Source organism: Mizuhopecten yessoensis, unplaced genomic scaffold (genome assembly GCF_002113885.1).
Source record: "Mizuhopecten yessoensis strain PY_sf001 unplaced genomic scaffold, ASM211388v2 scaffold11105, whole genome shotgun sequence".
Lineage (NCBI taxonomy): Eukaryota > Metazoa > Mollusca > Bivalvia > Pectinida > Pectinidae > Mizuhopecten > Mizuhopecten yessoensis.
The window spans coordinates 309,804-329,860 of record NW_018408882.1 but is presented as its reverse complement, the minus strand read 5'-3'; the positions used below and the strand labels follow the sequence as shown (position 1 = coordinate 329,860).

General features: G+C 37.3%; 1 protein-coding gene across 2 annotated transcripts in view; it reads right to left on the bottom strand.

Annotated features, from left to right (window-relative positions):
- The window catches only part of LOC110465911 (diacylglycerol kinase delta-like), a 142,302-nt gene continuing 122,245 nt past the window's right edge, over nt 1–20,057 (bottom strand). For both annotated transcript variants that reach the window (XM_021522069.1, XM_021522070.1), the window contains 14 exons: nt 18,874–18,994; nt 17,374–17,484; nt 16,774–16,932; nt 15,172–15,217; nt 13,329–13,442; nt 11,037–11,171; nt 8,830–8,969; nt 8,512–8,623; nt 4,937–4,966; nt 3,525–3,620; nt 2,586–2,735; nt 1,502–1,616; nt 1,000–1,139; nt 1–123 (listed from right to left, as the gene is read on the bottom strand). In XM_021522069.1, coding sequence (XP_021377744.1) covers nt 25–123; nt 1,000–1,139; nt 1,502–1,616; nt 2,586–2,735; nt 3,525–3,620; nt 4,937–4,966; nt 8,512–8,623; nt 8,830–8,969; nt 11,037–11,171; nt 13,329–13,442; nt 15,172–15,217; nt 16,774–16,932; nt 17,374–17,484; nt 18,874–18,994 — 1,568 coding nt within the window. In that variant the 3' untranslated portion in view covers nt 1–24. The remainder of the gene's footprint in view (nt 124–999; nt 1,140–1,501; nt 1,617–2,585; nt 2,736–3,524; nt 3,621–4,936; nt 4,967–8,511; nt 8,624–8,829; nt 8,970–11,036; nt 11,172–13,328; nt 13,443–15,171; nt 15,218–16,773; nt 16,933–17,373; nt 17,485–18,873; nt 18,995–20,057) is intronic.

Genomic DNA, 20,057 nt, shown 5'->3' with positions numbered 1-20,057 from the left:
GGAAGGGAATGGCTTGTATTGCTGTCATGAGGCGTCCTTTATGCACGTTAGCTGTCTACTGTTCAGTTCCTTGATTCCCTGCTGTATCCTCTTCACATGGCCTACCTTAGACACACCAAGGTCCTACAGGGTAACAAATACATAACATTAACGGCTGTATCTACTTCACATGGCCTACCTTAGACACACCAAGGTCCTACAGGGTAACAAATACATAACATAAATGTCTGTATCTACTTCACATGGGCACCTTAGACACAGCAAGGTCCTACAGGGTAACAAATACATAACATTAATGGCTGTATCTACTTCACATGGCCTACCTTAGACACAGCAAGGTCCTACAGGGTAACAAATACATAACATTAATGGCTGTATCTACTTCACATGGCCTACCTTAGACACACCAAGGTCCTACAAGGTAACAAATACATAACATTAATGTCTGTATCTACTTCACATGGCCTACCTTAGACACAGCAAGGTCCTACAGGGTAACAAATACATAACATTAATGTCTGTATCTACTTCACATGGCCTACCTTAGACACAGCAAGGTCCTACAGGGTAACAAATACATAACATTAATGTCTGTATCTACTTCACATGGCCTACCTTAGACACAGCAAGGTCCTACAGGGTAACAAATACATAACATTAATGTCTGTATCTACTTCACATGGCCTACCTTAGACACACCAAGGTCCTACAGGGTAACAAATTCATAGCATTAACGTCTGTATCTACTTCACATGGCCTACCTCAGACACCCAGGAAGCCACTGATTTAGCAGAACCCCTACCTTGTTTTCGTCATATAATCATACAGTCGGATACAGTAGGCCATTTTTATACTCTGAGCCAACAAGGAGCTCAATATTAATGGTAAATGTAGGGGACAAGAAAGGATCTTTTTATTAAGGCTAAATGTGAGAACAAGGTGGGGACTCTTTATCGAGAGTAAATGTTGGGCACCAGAAAAGGGCTCTGATTAAAATACCTGTATGTCACCCTTGTCCAGAGAAAGAAGCTCCTCGCCCCGTATTTCATGGCTGATAAAAGAGTCCTTGTATTCTGCTAGGGACAGGTTCTCCAACCACATGGCCACCTCATCTAATGTCCATGTCTGTACGTGATAGGCTGCAACACCATACGATTATAACAACTATCATATGTAAATTCTTACGTAAACTAGCCTACTTGTCATCACTACACACAGCAAAACACACCTTATTAATATTTCTGCCATTGAGTTTACAACATTTACGTTGGAGTCTATCCTCACATTTACTCCTGGTTTTGTTATGAGCTTGGCCCTGTAGTTTTACGTAACTTTTATAAATGAGTTTAACATGACCTTCACTTGTGTTCATTATGAGCTTGTCCAGGCAGTTTTACGTAACTTTTATAAATGAGTTTATCATGACCTTCACTTGTGTTCATTATGAGCTTGTCCCGGCAGTTTTACCTAACTTTTACAGTTTTCTGTACAGAATACCTACGTAAATGAAAGCCTTTGCTGTCTTTGTCCTTGTCGCGACCTTTGCCCTTCAGTTTACTGTACACTTGCTTCAGTTTCCCTGGCTTCCTTTTGGGCTCGACCGGCTGCACAGGGATCTAATGAACAGAACAGTAAAATATATAAACCTGCTCGTTATGGGAAAATAATAAGCCACTACATCTATTTAAACTTGAAATATTTGTAATATGGGAGCAAATTAAGTATTGCATAATATTTTTACTTCCTCTGAATAAAATTTTGAAAAAATGCATTCTTGAGACCTTGCATAAACACATATATCTAACATGTATTTAAAACAAGAGGCCAAAGGGCCTCAACGGTCACCTGAGTTATACATACAGTTGTTACTTGTTGCTGTGATGTGACAAAAACAAATGGTCTGAACAAGAATATTGTTGATATTTTAGCCAATTTGAGCCCTTTGGGTCTGACGCCCCTCAGGCCCCTGGGAGGTTAGATCAATTTAATTTACAGTTTTGCTTTGCCTATGTACATGAAAATGTCCTGCAAAATTTGATTGAAATTGGTGCAGTGGTTTTGGAGAAGAATTAAAAAAAGTAAATTGTTTATGGAAGCACGATGGAGTCTGGTCTCAGATGACTTTTAGAACTTGATACATTTTAGATTTTGATTACAATTTTTGACCTTTGATATTGACATAATGTTTTGTGGTTCACGTGGCCTTGATCGATACAAAGGAGCTACATTTGGTGGACTTTGGTTCACAAATACGGTTATTTTCTTGAAAATAGGCGCAGAGATGTTGTATAGAAATTTATAACATCAACTGACACAGCGCCGTACAGAAAAATATTTTCTTGAAAACGAATGGAGAGATGTTTTATAGAAATTAGTAACATTTAATGACACAGGGCGGTGCAGATAAAATAATTGTTTTCTTGGAAACAAGTCAAAAGATGTTTTATAGAAATTTATAGCATCAACTGACACAGTGCCGTGCAGTTTTTTTCTTTCTTGTAGACAAGTGGAGAGATGTTTTATAGAAATTATAACATTAATTGACACAGGGCCATGCAGACCCTGTGACCTTGACCCTTGCTTGCCTCTAGGATGGAGGAGCTGCTGACCTCCTCCTGCGACACGGCGCGAGATACAGAAGTCGAGATTCCACACATGCGGTTCATCTTCTGCAGCTCCGTCTCCAGCTGGGCCAGCGCTACACTCAATCGGTCCATCAACTCGGGCTGCAGTCTCTGTGGACATAGCATGGTTAGGGTTCATGGAGATATAAATGTATGCTGGGTTTTCCCCAAGATTCAGGAGGTATGGAAGTGAGGAAATGACTTTCATACTTCAGGAGTGTTTGTGGTGTAGCAAAGACTGTTTATACTTCAGGAGTGTTTGTGGTGTAGCAAAGACTATTTATACTTCAGGAGTGTTTGTGGTGTAGTAAAGACTGTTTATACTTCAGGAGTGTTTGTGGTGTAGTAAAGACTATTTATACTTCAGGAGTGTTTGTGGTGTAGCAAAGACTGTTTATACTTCAGGAGTGTTTGTGGTGTAGCAGAGACGGTTTATACTTCAGGAGTGTTTGTGGTGTAGCAAAGACTGTTCATGTTTGGTGTGGAATTAAATTGTACCATTTATTCTTAATGAATCTGGGAAAGTTCCACCTGGAATCTATGTAATTCAAAATTCAGCAGTTTTGTAGAAAAGTACAAATAATGATGTTAAATGTTTTTTTTGTTAAGAAAACATGTAAAATAACATTTTCTATTTCTGATCTTGTGTGCACATATCAGCCAACAGAATTTAGTCTTATCAGAGCTTAGCATCAACGCAAAGAAAGGTTCTACAGACCAAAGCAGTGGTTTTTAAGGGTAAATTGTAAATAGAGACAAATAAAATTCAGACTATTCCTGTTTCTCAGCCAATGAAATACAAGGAATTGCAGTCAGTGCTCAGCCCAGAAAGCAGCCAGAAGAAAGGCAATTTGAGGCACTGGGAAAGTTTGCATTTAAAAAGATTTTCGGGAGACTTACCAACACAGGGGCCTTGTCCGTGAGGAATATATTGGCCTCGTTGTAAAGGTTCTGGACACTTCGGACAAAATCAATCACTTGGCTCCGTAACGTTGGCTTAAAAACAAAAACAATATTGAAATGAATTTCCAATGTGTTTTTTTTTTAACAATTTTTCTCTTTTATCTTCAGATGGTTCCATGGTTTTACTCGCTTTTCCACCTGTAACATGTTCTTTTTTTTTTTACTGTTTTTTACATCATTAACTTTCATATTTGTCAAAGGACTTGAAGGTGATTTGTTTTTTCAATTTTCATATGTGCAATTTCAAGATACATGAACTAAGAAGTTAATTATCTAAAAAGATAAAATTCAACTAATTAAAATGTAATCATGCTGAAAGAAATATGAAAAAAGCAAAAATTAAACAAAACGTAATACAGAAAAAATAAATCTATACACTTAACACAACCATGCACTGAATCACTAACTAATCTGAAACAGTTTCATTCAGGCTGCTAAAATGAATGGCAGGTAGAGTCTAATACAAGTATTAAGGTATGTTTTCTGGCTCTCTGTTACCATGTCTGATGTTAGAGTACATGCTGGGGACAAAGGGGCTGTCTCAAAACAGAACATGTGTGACCTGTCACAGGGGCTGTCTCAAAACAAAACATGTGTGACCTGTCACAGGGGCTGTCTCAAAACAAAGCTTGTGTGACCTGTCACAGGGCTGTCTCAAAACAAAACATGTGTGACCTGTTACAGGGGCTGTCTCAAAACACAACTTTATTTTTACATCAGTGTTTGGCTTGGTGAAATGAACAAATGGAAGAGTCTAATATGTTCCAATTATTTAGGTATGTTTTCTGGCTCTCTGTTACCCTGTCTGATGTTCAATTGTTAGAGTATATGCTGGGGACAAAGGGGCCGTCTCAAAAACAAAACAAGTGTGACCTGTCACAGGGACTGTCTCTAAACAAAACATGTGTGACCTGTTACAGGGACTGTCTCGAAACAAAACATATGTCACCTGTCACAAGAGCTGTACCAAAAGACAACTTTTACATCAGTGAGCATTTTGTTAGCAAGGAAGGGTAAACATTTGTACAGTATATGTTCATCATTCATTCTTTTTTCCTTTTTGTGTCTCCTTTGATACCTGTTTGTAAAGTCCGTCAGATGATCAAATTGGTCAATATGGTTCTGATCTGCTGTATTTATTTATGTAACGACTCTTGATAGTTGTGACCTTGACATGTGAAACATTTAAATATGTGACCAAGACATGAAAGACATTGACTCGTTTGACCTTGAATTGTTGGGCAAAGAATGTGACCTTGACAATGATGACCTTGAGTGTTTGACATTAAATGTTAAGTACCAACAACAGAATCACAAGACCACAAACAAGCCAAGAACAAGGTATCAACCTGGTAGGAGTCGGAGTCCGCAGTGTCCAGCTAATAAACAAAAACATTTTTATATAAGTAAAATTTTCTCAACAGCTCTGGTTAATCTTCTGTAATAAAACATCCAATCACAGGTTGTGCTTGTTATGTATAATACAATAGATTCAAACAGAAATGTGACACCTTAAGGAGATTTGATTGACAGGAGAACAGTGTACATGTAGAAACAATTTTGCTACACCAAATATAAACTGGGAAATTATAACTACAGTTAAACTTTTGCTATTTTCTTTATCCATAGACGTTAATATTGTGCACAGCTATAATAAATAGTATTTAAAATTATTTAAGGATTGAATCCTGTTATGTTGAGGTTTATGGGGTATAAACCTCAATGGGTCTTGAGACAAATTTAATGAACTGCGAACACAACAGGATTCAATCCTTATATTTACATTCAGTGCAATATTGATAATGTTTTTATTTATAATTTCTGAAATATTAGACCTGTGTAAGTCTATACGGTAAGGTGCGGAAGAATGTGATATTATCACTCAGTATGAGTATGAGGCCATCTGACGTACTCATACGCCAACTGTGAGTTTATGGAAACAAGAGGCCTATGGGCCTTAACGGTCACCTGATATATTTATACAGAGAGTTGATTTTGTTTTTAACATGAACAGAAATATTATTCAAAGTGACAAAAAACAATAAAACCACCTTATTCAATATCTAGCATACAGATTTCAGACTAAAAAGTATTTGAAACTAGCACCTCTGATTCTAAACAAGGAAAATGAAGAAATTTTAGCACACTGACTCCTTTGAGCCCCACCCTACAGCCCTTGGGGGTAGGGCTGGCTCAAAATTTTCAAAGTATCAAACTGTCAATTCAAGGTTATAATTCCAATCAAGTTATTAACATGTAATATTCAAAGTATCGTTTGCCATTATAAACCATAATAAATTTTGCCCCCCCCCCCCCCTTCCCCAGGGGGTAAACGTGAGACCCTAGGGTCATAAACCTTAAGACCCTTCCATCTATGAAGAGTATTTGATTCTACCATATCTGGGTCTTGAGAAGAAGATTTTTGAAATTTCAGTAAATTCGACCCTTTTTGGCCCCACCCATCAGTCCCTGGGGGTCAGTCAGGGGTCATAAGTGCTTATTATCAAACTGCTACCTAATACTGATAATGCTAACCCAAATTGAATTACTTCCAATGGAAATTAAACAAATGTTGGTCCAAAATGTGATTTCCCTATATAAACTATAGTAAAGTTTACCCCCTCCCCAGAGGGAAATGTGAGACCCCAGGGTCATGAAATTCACAATTTCGGTAAATCACCTTAAGACCCTTCCATCTATGAAGAGCATTTCAGTCTACCATATCTGGGTCTTGAGAAGAAGATTTTTGAAATTTCAGTAAATTCAACCCTTTTTGGCCCCACCCATCAGCCCCTGGGGGTCAGTCAGGGCTCATATTTGCATATCCTAATACTGATAATGCTAACCCAAATTGAATTACTTCCAATGGAAATTAAACAAATGTTGGTCCAAAATGTGATTTCTCTATATAAACTATAGTAAAGTTTACCCCCTCCCCAGAGGGAAATGTGAGACCCCAGGGTCATGAAATTCACAATTTCGGTAAATCCCCTTAAGACCCTTCCATCTATGAAGAGTATTTGATTCTACCATATCTGGGTCTTGAGAAGAAGATTTTTGAAATTTAAGTCAATTCAACCCTTTTTGGCCCCACCCATCAGCCCCTGGGGGTCAGTCAGGGCTCATATGTGCATATCCTAATACTGATAATGCTAACCCAAATTGAATTACTTCCAATGGAAATTAAACAAATGTTGGTCCAAAATGTGATTTCCCTATATAAACTATAGTAAAGTTTACCCCCTCCCCAGAGGGAAATGTGAGACCCCAGGGTCATGAAATTCACAATTTCGGTAAATCACCTTAAGCCCCTTCCATCTATGAAGAGCATTTCAGTCTACCATATCTGGGTCTTGAGAAGAAGATTTTTGAAATTTTAGTCAATTTGACCCTTTTTGTCCCCACCCCTCAGGCCCCTGGGGGCTTGGGACTAAACCGGACACTGTTTTTGTTGAACTTTGTCCATGGAAGGTCCCTGCGAAATTTCATTGAAATTGGTTCAGGGGTTTTGGAGAAGAAGTCGAAAATGAAAATTGTTTACGGACGCACGACGGACGACGACGGACAAAAGGCGATGGCAGTAGGTCACTTGAGACTTTGTCTCAGGTGACCTAAAAACCATTTATACTCTTTGATCCAAGTTCAGTAGAAGTGTATTACTTATATTACTTGGTACATTAATACTGTATCAGTGAAAGACAAACTGTGATTTCATTATTCCATGCTATCTTACCCTTTTTTTGTACTGCACTTTGCTATAAATATATTTTTTATTCACATTTAAGAGCAACATTAGCAGGTGGGTTATTGATAGTTTTCCTTATTGAAACAAACATTTTGACTGGATACCTTGGAAAAAACAAATGTAGTTATGTAAAGAAATGAAGACTTTTTAAAGTCTAAAGAGAAGATGTGACGGCAAAATCCAAATAACCCCTGGTCAGTAGGAGAAATCTGCTTTCGGCTGCTGGGTTTTATATCAGGAAATTTACAACTATATTTCATAGATTTGTTAAAGATGAAATCTCCGATTGAACATTTGAAATTTTCATTTGTGAGTTAAAGAAATGGTACAAGAAGTTGATTTCGCTAGTTATTGGACGTGATGAATATTGTTTTTGATTTCGCTAGTTATTGGACGTGGTGAATATTGTTTTTGACATCGCTAGTTATTGGACGTGGTGAATATTGTTTTTGACATTGCTAGTTACTGGACGTGGGGAATATTGTTTTTGACATCGCTAGTTATTGGACGTGGTGAATATTGTTTTTGATTTCGCTAGTTATTGGACGTGATGAATATTGTTTTTGATTGCGCTAGTTATTGGACGTGGGCAATATTTTTTTTGACATCGCTAGTTATTGGACGTGGTGAATATTGTTTTTGAATTCGCTAGTTATTGGACGTGGGCAATATTGTTTTTGACATCGCTAGTTATTGGACATGGTGAATATTGTTTTTGACATCGCTAGTTATTGGACATGGTGAATATTGCTTTTGATTTCGCTAGTTATTGGACGTGGTGAATATTGTTTTTGATTTCGCTAGTTATTGGACGTGGTGAATATTGTTTTTGACATCGCTAGTTATTGGACGTGGTGAATATTGTTTTTGATTTCGCTAGTTATTGGACGTGGGCAATATTGTTTTTGACATAAGTAACGATTACAAGGGAAAAATGAGATCCAATGTGTACCAGTGGACGTTCATTCCGCAGCTAAACATGTAAACTGGAGTAAATTTGCCAAGACTCTTCATTTGAGGTTGTCAGGTCATCTATTATTCTGAATAAGTAACGATTGTTAACTCTTTAATCCGGAAGAAGTGTTGATATTTTTTAATTTGCAGAAAAAAAATGAGTTAAGATTAAATAAGGCTCGACTGTAAACACTTTTGACTTCCCTGGTATCTTGTACTACTAACCTCAGCCAGTCTGCCAGAGGGGTAGAGTCTATCCATGTACTCGGACGCCCGAGTTGCCAAGGGGAATAACTCCTGCTCCACTGTGCTGTAGTTTAAGGCAGCCACCTTCACACTGTCCAGAAATAAATTGGGAAAATTAAGTCTTTTTTTCTCCCCTACATCAGGTTGAGAAAACATATACAACAAGTCTCTCTGCTGGGACCTTGCTTCATAAAATGACATCTGCCCTGCGTTTTGATATTCATCCAGAAATTTAATCTAAACAAAACATTCTTTTAATGTTGCTGTAGTTCAAGACTAGTTGTGATAATGGTTTACCATCTAATGAGAGCTGAAGCCACGTCCACAAAGTTCTGGAGAACCACCGACTCCTCTTCAGACAGTGCTATAGGCGAGACACTGGTCATCCGTTCCATTTTCTGTTTCTCCGACCACGACTTCAGGATACTCTCAAAGGCCTGCAATATCAAGTAACAATACTTATAATGATGGCAAGGTCAAGGACAATTTATTTCAAAACAAGAGGCCCATCCATGGGCCTTAACGATCACCTAAGTCCTACAGTATTTATTTTTGTTGTTGAAATATGTACCAATTTGAGTACAAAATAGTTAAGTATAACGTTAACTTAAGTTTGTCAGGACCATGAGCTGATCATTCCTAGACCAAGTTTTAGTTAAATCGGCCTATTAGAACTTGTTTTTAAGTTTGAAATAGTTATTTTCGAAATAGCGGCCGTGGCAACCAAATTGTATTTAAGATCGACCCGAAAAATAATAACACTTTGTCAAGACCATGAGTCGATCATTCCTACAAAGTTTTAGTTTAATCGGCCCAGCAGAACTTGACTTTGATTTTGAAATTGTTTTTTTCAAAATGGCGGCCATATTGGATTTCTTATCAACCCAAATAAGAACAACATTTTGTCATGACTATGAGTCGATCATTCCTACAAAGTTTCAGTTTAATCGGCCCATTAGAACTTTCAAATAGATTTTCAAAATGGCAGCCTTGACGGCCATATTAAATTTCTGATTGACCCGAAAAATAACAACACTTTGTCAGGACCATGAGTTGATTATTCCTACTAAGTTTCAGTTGAATAGGCCCAGTTGAACTTGACTTTGAGTTTGTAATAGTTTTTTTTAAAGTGGCTGCCGTGGTGGCCATATTGGATTTCTGATCGACCCGAAAAATAACAACACTTTGTCAGGACCATGAGTCGATCAATCCTACCAAGTTTCAGTTCAATCGGCCCAGCAGAACTTGACTTTAAGTTTGAAATAGTTTTTCAAAATGGCGGCCAGGGCATCCATATTGGATTTCTGATCGCCCCGAAAAATAACAACACTTTGTCAGGACCATAAGTCAATCATTCCTACCAAGTTTCAGTTCAATCGGCCCAGCAGAACTTGACTTTAAGTTTGAAATAGTTTTTTAAAATGGCGTCCGTGGCGGCCATATTGGATTTCTGATATACCCGAAAAATAATAACAATTGGTCGGGGAGATGTCAGTAACCTTCCCATGAAAAATTAATGAAATCCCTTTGACAGTATTTCAGCTCAAGTTGAAAAATGTCAACTGTTAACGGATGACACACGACGACGGACAACGACGAATAGCAATAGGTCACTTGAGCTAAAGCTGAGGTGACCTAAAAATTTGGAAAGTTTTCTACGATTTTTTTTATATAGAGCACATCGGAAATTTCTGAAGGTATTCGTCCTGGTTCCTGTCGTTTGATGCTTAGTTATCCCTAATGCTGGGAGGCAAACCTAGTTTTCATTAAGGATAGTTCACAATTTCTATAAATTCCTCAATGGGAATGAGGAAGGGGCATAACTGCTATCAACATTTATTTCTAAACCCTTTTTTTCAGGTTTGTAATTATGACTAGTATAACAGTTATGTATTACAACCAGTAATTGTTTATATGTGATGTTTCGGTGACTAGTATGTTACGTACCGCCATCAGACAAATGCTGATGATAAACACCTTTCTACTATGCTATTGAAAATCAGTGATATATAGCATGTAGTACAACTACATAGGGTTATACTCAGGCATTTGTACAATTTTTGGTAAATTTTGGCCAAGAAGCAAAATAGAAGTTCTTTGGGCAAAATTTATAAAATGGAAAATCATGAAAGGGGCATAACTCTTTTTAGAAATAAGCACAACATTTTAGGGTGCTTATGATGTGCTCATCAAAGTTTCATAAGTATCAGTCGAGACGGTCAGTAGGTGATTTTCACATAGAAGTCTGCTGTAAACTGTTGGAGGATTTGTGTGGAAAACTAAGTAGGAGTAGTTTGTACAAAGTTTATATAATAATGTAAGAGAAGAGGCATAACTCCCATAAAATTGGTCAGATCGAAATATTTATCCCAGGTGCACAACTTCAGAGAGTGTTGACTACATCAGTGGAGTTTCATGCAATTTGGCTGAAAAACAGTAGAAAAAGTTGTGAGGACAAATTGTGTGTGCAGACAATTAGTCTCCGAGTGCAGTTCGAAACTTACCCTGTCTCTTGTCAGCATCTGAGCACGATTTTTATGGACGATGCGGATGTAGCCTGGTGGTTGCATCCAGGCCTCCCCGTCGACCTGTACTGGGACTGCCTCGTCTCCCATGATCGTGATCTTTACTTTCCGACACTACATAGAACAAGTAAACATGGTTGAATGAAATACAATACTTACTGATGAAATGATGTGGGGAACACCAGAGAATGAAAGTGACTGTATCAATATTTAGTTCCCTATCAGTTCTGTTACATTGTGTAATGGATATATTATTTTGTACATTATGGTAAAGTAGACGTCTAGTCATCTTGATTCCATAGTCAAATACATTAGTGTTTACAGATCTCTTAGGCTTAGCACTATACTTTTATTACCTGTGCTATACTTTAATTACCTGTGCTATGCGATGCTACCGAATTACCTGTGCTATGTGATGATTCTTTAATTACCTGTGTTATACTTAAACTACCTGTGTTATACTTAAATTACATGTGCTATACTATAATTACCTGCACTATACTTTAATTACCTATGCTATACTTTAATTACCTATGCTATACTTTATTTATCTGTGTTATACTTTAATTACCTGTGCTATACTATAATTACCTGCGCTATACTTTAACTACCTGTGCTATACTTTATTTACCTTTGCTATACTTTATTTACCTGTGCTATTCTTTAATTACCTGTGCTATACTTTAATTACCTGTGCTATGCCATGCTGCGGCAATTACCTGTGCTATACTTTATTTACCTTTGCTATACTTTATTTCCCTTTGCTATACTTTATTTCCCTTTGCTATACTTTATTTCCCTTTGCTATACTTTATTTGCCTGTGCTATTCTTTAATTTCCTGTGCTATGCCATGCTGCGGTAATTACCTGTGCTATTCCTTAATTCCCTGTGCTATACTTTAATTACCGGTGCTATGCCATGCTGCGGCAATTACCTGTGCTATACTTTATTTACCTATGCTATACTTTATTTACCTATGCTATACTTTAATTACCTATGCTATACTTTATTTACCTTTGCTATACTTTATTTCCCTTTGCTATACTTTATTTCCCTTTGCTATACTTTATTTCCCTTTGCTATACTTTATTTCCCTTTGCTATACTTTATTTCCCTGTGCTATTCTTTAATTTCCTGTGCTATGCCATGCTGCGGTAATTACCTGTGCTATTCTTTAATTTCCTGTGCTATGCCATGCTGCGGTAACTACCTGTGCTATACTTTATTTACCTGTGCTATTCTTTAATTGCCTGTGCTATACTTTAATTACCGGTGCTATGCCATGCTGCGGGAATTACCTGTGCTATACTTTATTTACCTATGCTATACTTTATTTACCTTTGCTATACTTTATTTCCCTTTGCTATACTTTATTTCCCTTTGCTATACTTTATTTACCTGTGCTATTCTTTAATTACATGGGCTATGCCATGCTGCGGTAACTACCTGTGCTATACTTTATTTACCTTTGCTATACTTTATTTCCCTTTGCTATACTTTATTTCCCTTTGCTATACTTTATTTCCCTTTGCTATACTTTATTTACCTTTGCTATACTTTATTTCCCTTTGCTATACTTTATTTCCCTGTGCTATTCTTTAATTACCTGTGCTATTCTTTGCTCACCTGTTCTAAGTAATGGTGCAGTAATTACGTGTGCTATGTAATGGTGCAGTAATTACGTGTGCTATGTAATGGTGCAGCTCTTACCTGTGCTATGTAACAGTGCAGTAACTACCTGTGCTATGTAATGGTGTAGCAATTACCTGTGCTATGTAACGGTGCAGTAATTACCTGTGCTATGTAATGGTGTAGTAATTACATGTGCTATGTAATGGTGCAGTAATTACCTGTGCTATGTAATGGTGTAGTAATTACCTGTGCTATGTAATGTTGCAGCAATTACCTGTGCTATGTTATGGTGCAGTAATTACCTGTTGTATTTAATGGTGCAGTAATTACAAGTGCTATGTGATGGTGCAGTAATTACATGTGATATGTAATGGTGCAGTAATTACATGTGATATGTAATGGTGCAGTAATTCCCTGTGCTATGTAATGGTGTAGTAATTACATGTGCTATGTAATGGTGCAGCAATTAACTGTGCTATGTAACAGTGCAGTAGTTACCTGTGCTATGTAATGTTGCAGCAATTACCTGTGCTATGTTATGGTGCAGTAATTACCAGTGCTATGTAATGGTGCAGTTATTACCTGTGCTATGTAACAGTGCAGTAATTACCTGTGCTATGTAATAGTGCAGCAATTACCTGTGCTATCCGATGCTGCTGTATATCAAGAACCCGAGACATGGCCATCTGCATCGAACCAAATACAGCCACCACTTCCAGTATCTTATCATCAAAGCTTGGGGCTTGGAATGTCTGCAATGCAAGTAACTGTCTGATGTATTCTGATTTTATCTTGTTCAAGCTTACACAATATGAGCCTAAGCCCTATCAGGGAATCTCAAAGGAGCTGCCTTTCACCAGGAGTTCATCACCTCATCCTGTTACCTGTGACATCACAATATATCACTTGATCTTTATCGATTGATGGCATGCTACTAAATGGTTATAAATATTGTACAGTTTATGGAGATTAAGGACCCCTGTCCCACTGCACTGTGGTTTTTCGTACGTACAGTAACCTCCCCTTAACTTCTGTTTGGATATACCTGTAGCAAAGCAAGGCCAAAATACTTTAGTTGATGAGGTAACTCGATCGATTAGAGCAAAAGTACATCAACCTGAAGTCCCGGGTTCAAATCCTGGTTTAACCCCGCTGAATATTTTACACTCAAAACACTAACATTGATTATATTTTATTTATTTCATCTTTATTATTGATCATGCCAGAATAAAGTTTTCCAATAGTTAGTTACAGTGTTTGGCAGTGGTACGGGGATCCTGAAAGTGCTTTATGATGCGAGGAACAGGTTATTTTTAAACTAAATATATTTAAAAACATTAAAATTCAAAACTAAAATTGCATGCTAAGGATTGAAAATGATTATCGTCTAGTCACCAGTTTCCGCGCGTTATGTATTTCAGCGCAGCCATTTTATCAAGCTATATTTTAGACGTTTGGCCATCATCTGTAAACTGACAAAAAAATTACCGGAAGTTCGTCTGGAAAACATAAGATTAATCACTGATTAAAAAACACGCATAAATATGCAGTTTTGCTTAATGCACTTTTTATCTTGCTCAAAATGAACCCATACCTGAAAAAACGGTGACATATTTCATTCATGAACCAGTCTTTTTTGTAGTCTGACAAACGTACGAAAATGTCATATGCAAATGAGGCCACATCTCCTCACCGATTTTTTTCCACTTCCGAAGAGCCAAGGAGACATTCTTATATTGATAAACAGTATTTTCAATGAAAGGTAAACCTTGTAATGCAATGAACTTCCAAATTTCACTAATTTCAAACAGAACAAAATGAGAAATAACTTGCCATCAACCAAAACCGATATAAAACTGCAGTAAAAAAATAATAATAACAGATTCTATATTATAGCTAAATAAATATAATAAATAAAATTATAACATAACATGAATTCGTTCAATTTGACACCTTGAAAAATCAATTAAAAATGTGAAATTAAAAAAAAAAATGTTTTGATTATTAACTTGACGATCAAAGATATTTTTTTTTATTCCAAACGAAGCTTTTGTTCTTGCAGGTCACTGTAGAGAATTTCTTTATAGTGTATTTGAGTTATCTTTCTTTGAACACTAAATCAAAATAGACACACGGAAACATATGACGGCTACTTCCGACGGGAGAAATTTGCTAAAAATTGTTTGTTCTGATTTTTTTCAAATACAGTTTTATGTTGCTAGTTTTTTGTTTCCTTTAGTAGATTGTATACATGTTTATGACAGTCTTCCTTAATTTCAACTGTTTTCTGCAGATATGAGTACGAAATCGCGGATGCTTCTTAAAAGCGCGGAAACCGGTAACCCGAGGATATTTAAAGATAAAATACACAAAAATATTAGCTCATTTTAAAACATTTCTTCAGAATTACATTTTTAATATCTGTGATTAAAACTTCTCAAATATTATCAAACTTTCAATAACTGGGTCTTGAAAACTTACATCGTCTTCTTTGGTGCCTCCCCAAAAGTTGGATCCTCCGCCGTAACTGTAGGAAGAAAAATGTAAACATTATAACTTTATCCTTACCGTAAAAACCCATGTAATTTGCGCACTTTTTTTTCAGAAATTTAATATCCAAAGTGGGGGGTGCGTAAAATACACAGGTATAGAAAATTTCAAGCTTTTTTCAGGAAAAGATCGACGATTCTGGGAGATCGCCATCTTGGATTATTTCCCTTATTTATTATACACGGAACTCTAAGACAAATGACGATCAACAAATTTATTTATGTCAAACATTAATAAAAGATACATAATGTGTTGTTATGTGAGTTTATGTGAAAAGTATTATTAAATAGGGAACCGTTAACAAAAAAAGTGTAGTCAAATTCCTATGCCAGAGAATCGCCAATCAACTTACGACATCTCGGTGCGTTTCCCCACACTATTACGAAAATGTAGTTGTTCAATTTAAGCTCCGTTCCATGTAAGTTCTGTAAGGTTTTTTCAAATCGCCTATGCGTAAACGTATAGCATGTTTTTTTTCCGGCTCACTTTCATGTTGATCTCGCGTCTAACATTACGTAAACACGTGATTGATAATAACCTCGTGAATTATTTCAATATTTATTAAATGAAGCATCGTAAAAATAGTCTGCGTTAACTATTTTTTTCCTTGGAGTAGATTTGAAGAGGATGTATTGATTGTCCACGCTTCTAGTATAAACATATTTTTTATAATCCCTTATCAGTCAAATCAGTCTGTTGTTATGACAATGCAGTAGGGCTTCGTAATTCACGCCACGTGTTGGTGAGTGAAAAAACAACAACACGGTCCGTCGATCGCGACTGCAAATCATTTCAATTAGTAGAGCTATTGTTAACGGGTAATCACAGAGATAGTGTTAGCTAATTACTGCATTGTAATTTGTAAAAAATATCGCCAAACCACGGACTTAGATAATCTAATTCCGTGGCCAAACTGAACTGTGACATGACCTGGTTTGAAGTGACGTAACCCAAGCCGCCATGATGAGCCCTTCTCACTGATCGTAATTATGATCAATAAAAGGTATCTAATTATGTCTTTCACCAGGAGATATGCACCAGCGGTTACTAAACATCGAATTACTTATTAATTGATATGTTTTTGTAAGCAAGTAAATGTTTTATGTAAAATATTGCTAAAATGAATCGGTGTATGCCGATATGCGCACACGTGTGTGTCATGTGTGATCAGATAATTTAAAGAAAACAAGCAACAAAATACACATTTATCGTAGTTTCTTCTTGGTTTTAAATATCATTTTACATCAATGAAAAAAAATTCATAGAAATATATTTAAAAAAAAAAAATCAGAGATCGATTTTCGGAGCATGAACATCGGTTTTTTTCCAGATTTTTTGGGTGCGCAAAATATTCGAGTAGAAGCTTTTTTCCCGATTTTCAGCCTCAAAAAGTACCTGCGCAAATTACACAGGTGCGCAAATTACATGGGTTTTTACGGTATTTGAAAATGCAAACAGTTTAATTTAAGTTCTTTTTCTTAAATTTTGAAATGTAACTGAATTTTCTGACCCTTGAGGCGAAATGACCCTTACCTTGGAATGTTGAGGATGACGATGCCCTGCAGGGAGGGAAGTGGTATCCGCTGACCGTCACATTCTAACTGGACACGCTGGTCAAGATTCTTAAAGGTCCGCTGTAGGATTTCTTTACCGCCTAGTACCCCGTACCACATCATATTTTTTGTTCGACTCCTACAATAAAAAGATGATGGATTTTTTCTGAAATGCCTAAAAATTCCAATGCTCCAGAATGTCTTCCAATGTCTAAGGGTATGTAAATAGTTTTACCATACTTATCACAAGATGATTCATACCCACTGCTTTATTTAGGTAAAATCTTAAACAGACTCACTGCACAACAATAAAACAAGATTTGAACTCTTGTATGTTTGACCAGCACATCAAACACCTTAACTTTCACAATTCAAGATGGCAGCCTGTCAGCCAATCAGTCTCAAAAGTAGAAATGCACAACTAAGGACCAAGGGGAACTTACACATGAAATTTGAGAAAGATCTCTCAATTGCTTACCGAGAAATAGCAATAACAAGAATTGTATAAGGACGGACCACAGACCATCAGATGATGGTGGGTTAAAAGATCAATATGTGAAACAAGATATTTTTGACATACCTGCACTTTTCAGGGTGGACTTCCCGTTTGTTTTGGAAGTCAAGTGTAATCTTGGCATCAAGACCTATACCAAAATAGTTGTTCATCACACACCGCTCCATGTACTCCTCTCTGGAAGGTCATGAATCAAAGAATTACATTCCATTCATGATAAAAATCACAGTTTATTGTTAAAATGTTGATAAAGGATTACTATAGAAATAAAAGAACATTAGGCCTAAATAAAGAAATATAACATTTTTCTTTGTTCAAATACCACAGACTATCCTCTTATCCTCTACACTTAAAGAGAATTCATTTCCTGACAAAAACACAAAAGTAGCTCAGCACAATGTCAAAGCTGTATACAGAAATTGACAGTGAAAGGTCACAGGTGGAAAGGTGTAACAGAAAGGTCACGGGTGGAAAGGTGCAACAGAAAGGTCAAAGGTGGAAAGGTGCAACAGAAAGGTCAAAGGTGGAAACATGCAACAGAAAGGTCAAAGGTGGAAAGGTGCAACAGAAAGGTCAAAGGTGAACAAGACAACAGAGGAAAGGTGAAAGGAAAGGTTGACCAGAGTACAGAGTAGAAAGGTGTAACAGAAAGGTCAAAGGTGGAAAGGTGCAACAGAAAGGTCAAAGGTGGAAAGGTGCAACGGAAAGGTCAAAGGTGGAAAAGTGTAACAGAAAGGTCGAAGGTGGAAAGGTGCAACAGAAAGGGCAAAGGTGGAAAGGTGCAACAGAAAGGTGAAAGGTGGAAACGTGCAACAGAAAGGTCAAAGTGAACAAGACACAGAGGAAAGGTGAAAGGAAAAGTTGACCAGAGTCAAGGGTAGAAAGGTGTAACAGAAAGGTCAAAGGTGAACAAGACAACAGAGGAAAGGTGAAAGGAAAGGTTAACCAGAATACAGGGTAGAAAGGTGTAACAGAAAGGTCAAAGGTCGACAAGTAAACAGCACAAAGGTGAAAGGAAAGGTTAACCAGAGTCAAGGGTAGAAAGGTGCAGCATAAAGGGCAAAGGTGAACAAGACAACAGAGGAAAGGTGAAAGGAAAGGTTAACCAGAGTACAGGGTAGAAAGGTGAAACAGAAAGGTCAAAGGTGATCAAGACAACAGAGGAAAGGTGAAAGGAAAGGATGACCAGAGTCAAGGGTAGAAAGGTGTAACAGAAAGGTCAAAGGTCGACAAGTAAACAGCACAAAGGTGAAAGGAAAGGTTAACCAGAGTCAAGGGTAGAAAGGTGCAGCAGAAATATCAAAAGTTGACAGGTCAACTACAAAGGTAATAGGTAGAAGGTGAAAGGTCAGACAGATCAACTGTGGAAAGATGAAGGGTGCAGAGGTTCAGCAGGAAGGTCAAAGATCAGCTGTGAAAAGGTCAGCTATGAGGAAAGTAGATAGGTTAATGGTGGTAAGATTCAAGGTCAACACGTTAAAAGTGAAATTATAAAAAGGGAGTAGAAAAGGAAAAATATTTCTGATATCATCTACACAACACTTTTGGGGATTGTAATGCACTCACGGAGGAATATCCTCCTCCATAAGAGGGGAGGCTGCGGCACACAAGGCGTCAGCATTGGCCAGCAATACCTTACTGATGAAACTGCCACCCGCGAGCTTCCCGGCAATACTACTGCTTAAACCTGTAGATACACACAAGGGAATACAGTTAATATCAACATCAGAATAAATCCAGAAAGGAATATATAAATCTGTTTTGACACGGGGGGGGGNNNGGGGGGGGGTTAGGTTAAAATCCCTTCAAAGGTACATAAGAAGAAGGATCTTTAATGTTTTCCTCTATTTCCCCAAATGGGCCCCACCCATCTGCCCTTAGAAGGGGGCCCACACACCTCAGTTTATACAAAATTGATTCTTTTGTCCCTTCACTTGTATAGCAAGAGAAAAAAAATCCTCTATTTCCCCTATTGGGCCCTGCCCCCAGAGGGGTCACACCCTCCGTTTATACAAACTTGAGTCTCCTTTGTCCAAAGATGCTTAAGGACAAATTGGGTCAAAATCCTTTTATTGGTTCAGAAGAAGAAGATTTTTTAAAGATTTACCTATTTTCCCCCTATTTGGCCCCGCCCCTCTGCCCCCAGGGGGACCATACCCTCCGTTTATACAAAACTGAAAACCCTTTTGCCAATGATGCTCCAGACCAAATTTGATCAAAATCCTCTGAGCCGTTCAGGACAAGAAGCGTTTTAAAGGAAAAAGTTGACGGACGCGATAACGATTGGAATATGATTTGTATACAGTGTACAAGATTCTGTTACTCACTTGACACAAGTACAATATTCTCTTCCTTTTTTGCCACAAATTCACTACAGTGGAACCCACTTATTATGATATCGCTTATTATGATATTTTTCCAATGTACTGATTTTTTCCTTTCTTTAACTAAGCAAAAAAAAAAAGTTTACTATGATATGGTGAAATGTGGGACCCCGCTTAGTATGTTATTTTTACTGTCGTAAATGGATTTTATAAGGTAAAAACTCAAGTAAGTTATCCCTATTAAACACCTGGACAATTGAACAATAGGTCCGGCTAACTGTACATTGCCTGAGGTGAACACCTGTCCACTCCAGGTAAATTTTTCACACCTCGATAATAGATCGACCATCGCTTACATATTATTCTTAACAAAACATGTGGTGCAGTTAATTGCTATCTAAAAAATACTGTAGAACTGTGTATCAA